At 37.8% G+C, this 6000-nt stretch overlaps 1 protein-coding gene across 1 annotated transcript; it reads right to left on the reverse strand.

Annotated features, from left to right (window-relative positions):
- Positions 1-516: 516 nt before the first annotated feature.
- On the reverse strand, positions 517-3108 carry LOC113355680. The gene is made up of 3 exons (XM_026598597.1): positions 2956-3108; positions 1447-1944; positions 517-1272 (listed from the first exon to the last, which is right to left on the reverse strand). Exons 1-3 carry the CDS (start codon positions 3026-3028, stop codon positions 743-745), a joined length of 1101 nt encoding a protein of 366 aa, XP_026454382.1. The 5' UTR covers positions 3029-3108; the 3' UTR covers positions 517-742.
- Positions 3109-6000: the final 2892 nt, after the last annotated feature.

Below are 6000 nucleotides of genomic sequence, written 5' to 3' on the forward strand. Positions count from 1 at the left end.
GCAGCATAAAGGCTGAATTTGACTTGTACCCATGCTCATAAATACAATGTTGGAGCTGCTTGTTGCAAGTCTATCCGGATTGTCAAAACATCGCAAGTGATGTTCATTTTTGTTTTGCTTATATTAATGAAGCTGCCATGCCCACTTGGCCACTGCTAATCAATGTAAGGTATATCCATTGCTCAAGCTCCAGTAAGGCTCTTCCGCGTCTGCCTGTTCCATCGACATTCCTAGTAGCTTAGAAAGAGTTTATGGTCTATACCCACTTGGCCACTGCGAAAATTACCGGCCATCAAAATTGGCTGCTTGTATGTGCTTACTGAACGAATCTACAGTTATTTCGCATAATTGATGGTCAGGGGTCATTGCTCACTGATGGTTCACAATACGATACCCAGGCAACATTTGGATCAAAAAACAGATCGAAATACTGAAATACAATGCACATTTCTGGCTTCTGCAATTCTGACGCATCCTTGTCAAACTACCCAGATTTGCTAAGAACATCCCACACAGAATTAATATCTATAAACTAATAACATTGTTATTCAGATAGTGCTTAGAACGATAAAACTCAACATAAGCCTTCTCTTGCTTTGGAATACAACAAAAATATATATATTTCAGAAAATTAAACTATACTAATACTGATTATGACTTGATACAGCCATGCATACACATATAATCCCATCATTTGTCAATCATACATAAACCATAGTACTAAACAAGTGTGCGCGCTTTTTCACATATGTTTGCGGATGCTGACCAACCTAGCATCGTCGATAACTGGTCCACAGAGTGATGAAAAATCATCACTTCTCATGGTGTAAAATGTACTGTAGAACATGATCCTTGTACGTGTTTCAGTAGCAACGAATCGGAATACTGCACGTTTAAATCCTCCTTTTCCTGTAGACTGGTATGGTACTTTCAAGGTTTTGTTACCTGCAAAAGCCTCAACAACCATAGAACCTTCACAGGCATTTCTAGCATCTCCCACTGAGAATGTGAGAACATATTCCTTCCCTGGGATGGTTCGAACTACTTGGGCAATAGCACTTTCTTTTCCTGCAACAAGCTCAACTCCTCGTGTTCCTTGTGGAACGGAGAAATGGTCTGAATCAATGTACTTCACGGCTTTTAGTGATTCGATCATCCAACCGGGTAGTGGAGAGTGGTCGTCTTCAATGTTTGGAGGGATTAGGACACCCCATGAGGTGTTGGGGAAGACATATGGACCTTCCTCAAAATCTCCATTTTTCAACAAGTTCTCTGCACAAATACAAAATCGAATTAGAGACCAGTTGCAAAAATTGCCAAATTCTGGTAATCTTCGTGAAATGCCCTTTTAGACTTCAAATTTTGCAAACGAATCGTTATTGCAGCATTTTTAAGCTTACACTAAGAAAGTAAATATGAATCTGAAAATTTAGCACTAGGACTTACTGTTAGTGGCCCTTGGAGGGTACAAAGTCTTCAAGGCGATGGAGTCGATAAGAGGTCCACAAGCAGGATCCTCTTCAACACCTGGGTTATGAATCAAAATCTCAACCTCTGGATATTCAGCTTGGAATGCCCACGCATGCGAGTCCCAACCATTGCTGCTGTACAAAGTTTGCATTGGGAGAATGCCAAAGTCTGGTGCAACTGACACATTAAGCCTCTCTTCCTGTGCACAAGTTCTTGCAGCACTGAAAGTGATGGAATAGTACATTCCTTTAGTCACCTTCACTTTCTGCTTAATGGATGCATCATTTCCTAGCCTGACTGCAAAGGCTCCTTCGGGGACTACTAGCAACATGTCACCTTGCTTCTGTCCTGATCCAATGTACTCAACAAAGCCTGATATGTGCCAGTTTGGTATCGCATCATGGCCAATTACCCTTGTTCCCTTCATTTGCGATGCCTTTGGGCCGTATTCAAAGTTTCCATTCGGCAATAATCCTATAAAAAGCAAATTAAGGGAATTAGTGAGCTCCACAATTAGTACTTGGGCATAACCAAATGACAAAAACACCCTTCAACATGACACTGAAGGTCTGAAGGACCTTTTCTGCTGCCACGTAAGTACTTTCTCATGGGCGTAAATGACAATATAGATATGCTACGTGTCAATATCTAAAGCCAACTCATCGGACAAATAATTAGGCTGAAAGAAAGATAAGATGAACCTAGACTACCCTAGTGATAAAAGTTACGGTTGCAGACGAGGGTCAGATCTTAATGATCCTCTAAGTAGCAAACACGTAATTCATTATTGGGACCCACTAATACTGAGTTGTCTAAACATCGTGTGGTTATGATAAGCTGCTTTGTAGATTGAAAGTTGTGTACTGTAGGTGCGCCGATATTTTTCTCGATTTTTACAAAAATTCAAATATTTATCCAACTACCAAGCACATGATCATAAATGAAATATATCAAATATCTTCAAGAATTTTTTTTTGAAAAATTTAGCCCCAAATATTAGTAAAAAAGGATCATTAATGCTACATAAACCTTCTGAAATTTCTTGGTTCATTAATCAATGGCATTTGCACTCTTCAGTAAGAAATTTCACGAGAAAAATGTAGAGATTCTACATCTATATACATATGACACAAGTCTTCAACATTTACTGAAAATACTGTATGTTCTTCAATCATTCGAGACGGTGTACAACATGTGAATTTATTCATACTATAATTTGCATTTTTCATGTGAGCTCGATAAAGAGTAAAAATGGTTCCTTTGAGGAACACACCTAAAAGACCATTTAGTCCTTCAAATTTAAACGAATCACTAGTTCTAAAGTTCTGAGCAGGTGAAAAGTAGAACTCAAAAACTGGTTAGTTTCGTAATTTGACAGTAGAACTATTCTCGAGTAGACAAACTACTGTGGACACTCTTAAAACAGAGCAAATGGTGAACACAAATCCTACTAATCAAACGTTAGAAAGGAAGGATGAAGCTTACCGTCGATAAAAACTACGGCGACGGCAGAACTGGCACATAGAAGCACCGAAAAGATGATTGCCAACATTTTCATTTTTCTTTTTTTAGAGAAGAGAAGAAGAGAGAGATGAGTGAAGGATGATTGAAATCGGAAGGGCTGAGCGTTGGGTTTTATGCATGCCGATCAGGATACTCACCCTTAGATTTTGTTCAAATTACGAAATACCATTATAAATTTGTCTGCATCAATCAAGTTAATTGAAAACTGTGTCACATAAATATTAAAAAATAATCTTTTTAATGATTTTTCTGAGATAAAACAATTCCAAATTTGTATTTTTTAGATTTGAAAAAGAAAGAAAATCTAATTTTTTGTTTTTCTGAATTTATTTTTTCATAAAGTGCTTATTTATTATTGATTTATAAGCTCACATGGTTGGTAATTTACGTTTTTAGCCTTTATTTGATTTTTGGCCCTTAAAAACATGACATGATAATCTTCCGGAGGGATGAAGACAAATAAGGCTGCCTCCAAATCACATGGTTTAGGACCAGGCTGTTTCAGTTTTTCATGAGAAAAGTAGATTGACACGTCACTGTTCATTACGTACCAAGGGTATTTCTGTCTGGTAGTTGGTTAATTAACAACTTACTTATCACTTAATCCAAATCGGCTTTCTTCTAAGCCGATGTTTTGATAGTTATGTTACACGTGCCGGGAAAAATTTCTATATTTTTCCATGTATATTTAAAAAAGTGAAAATTTTAAATCCAGCTGTGAATGTAATTGACTGATAACCAGTAAATTCCCTATATTCAATTCCAAACCCAATAATTATGGGAAAATGATGATTACCAGGGATAACGGAGTGCCTCCTCATGTTTGTAAGCCCTAAATAGTATCTCTGCTTTGAAATTTTAATTCGGATATCCATTATTGGGAAATGATGACGAGCAGTGATAGCGGAGAGCCTTCCCCAGGTTTGGTAAGCCCTAAATATCTCTAATCTTGCTCAATGCAGCTTCATAACAGCATTTGAACAGATAGTAAAGCACGTGAAATTGCATTACGTGTAAGATTCTTCATTAAAGCATTAGAACTGGGTTAACAGCCAAAGTTAGTTATGAAACCCTAAATTTTGTTTTCTTTTTAGACAAAACGTGCATAGGCATGTGGGTTTGAGATAGAAAGTTTAAAGAGATTATTCAGTATTTTATGGAACTAAGTTAGATTTGGTCGAGGATGTTTTTAGTATGGCACATTGGCATGGTTCTTTTCTTTCTTTACAGTCAAACAAGACTCATGTTGGTTTTGGAATATTCTTTCACACGTGTCAGATTATAGAAACATGGCCATTTACTAATATCATTGCTGCTGTATTTTTTAGAAAGTTTGTTGAATTGGGGCAGCATAGCAGGAGTAAATTTGAGCAACTGAAAAGCTGAATATAGAGATGATTAAACATGATTTCATGATTGAGATACGGAATATAGAGATGGAAATAAAGTAGTACGAGATAATATAATCTGACAGTTTGGAAATGCAAAATACAATTTCTTCCTCAAAAAATTAAGACCATGATGGGTTTTTCTTGTAGGTGATATAATTTCGCTATTGTATGATAGGAATTTTGTCTTGAGCAGCAACATCAAGTGCTAACATCTTCTAATTCACATGCATAGGTTAAATGGCAAAATTGCCCTTAGAAAGGTGGGAGTTGGGAAGATGGTGATGAGCCTGACTTGGATTCGTGAAGAGGGGAACAGACCACGAGTAAGGTCATAGAGAATGGACTCCAAGTCCACGAGCATGGGACCCACAAATGTTAGGGAGATGGATACTGTCGAATCAATCAGATTAGCTGATTCTGTATGACTTTAGTCAGTTCCACGGTCTTGGCTCTTTCTTGGCTATAGATAGGACCTATCCAGTAGATGAAGGGTCCAAAGGTTGGACCCACCCCCACAACTTTCCAAATCTCATAAAACTCTCTTCTTCATATTTGGCGTCTCCATCTCCCGTACGTTCTGTATCTCATTGTTTGTGCATGTGGACAACCGAAATCTGGCCGGAAATCAAGGCCTCTTAACCTTGGAATTATCTCCTACCGGTCTCAAAGATGGCCTAGTTTAGTTTCAGTGTTGCGTTTTTTGTTTTGTTTAAATAACACCTAATTCAAAGTTCAGTATTGCATTTAGTTTAGGGTTCATAACGTTGATTAAATATATTGGTGTTAGATTTGCTGTCTTCATTGAATCGGTGATTATGAATAATGTTATGGATCGCAGCAAAGTCTTGTTAACATCATACTAGTAATTAGATAGGGAGTGATCCTCCCAAGTACAAACAAATGAAAAGGTATATTAAACAAACGCATTTACACTTCTGAAGATAGATATAGACATCACAGTATGAATCTTTACTATAACCTTTGCTCTAGGAATAACCCAAACAGGGGCGACAACATGAAGTGTAGCCAGCTTGAAGCTTCCCCTAGCATCAGGATGCTTATAGCTCATTTAGAAAGTGCATCAGCATGTCTTTTTGGGAGCTAGACATTCATTTCCCTTTTCTCATAGAAACTTGCACCTAGCTGAAAACATCCTAAATTCACACTATGGCTCGCATCAGATTCAAGAGGGCATATTATTGATGAAACTAAAAGAGTAAAAAGTGCATTTTAGAGGGCGTTATCCACGCTAAAAGTGCATTCCTGATCCGCACCGAGTTATAAAACGCGACAACCTTTTGATCAAAACAAACAAATTCTGATGATGACCAGGCAAATATAAGTTCCAGGTGTCACGCACTGATAATAGCTGTCACTAAACCTATCTACGTGGAATCTAAAATACGGCCGCCGACATAACTACCGGTGGCCCGGCGCCTTCTTCAGCCTTTGTCACACGTATTCTGTATCTTGGCATTGCACTGGAAGGACTTCACGTCAGCTATCTCAGTCTCGTCTCTTGATTTAATTTCGACGGGAATGTAGTCACCAGGACCATTCTCAGGGTAAAAATTACTTTTACTTGGCTGACATATTAACACTTCTTTTTTAGAAT

Source organism: Papaver somniferum, chromosome 3 (assembly GCF_003573695.1).
Source record: "Papaver somniferum cultivar HN1 chromosome 3, ASM357369v1, whole genome shotgun sequence".
In the NCBI taxonomy this organism is placed as follows: Eukaryota; Viridiplantae; Streptophyta; class Magnoliopsida; order Ranunculales; family Papaveraceae; genus Papaver; species Papaver somniferum.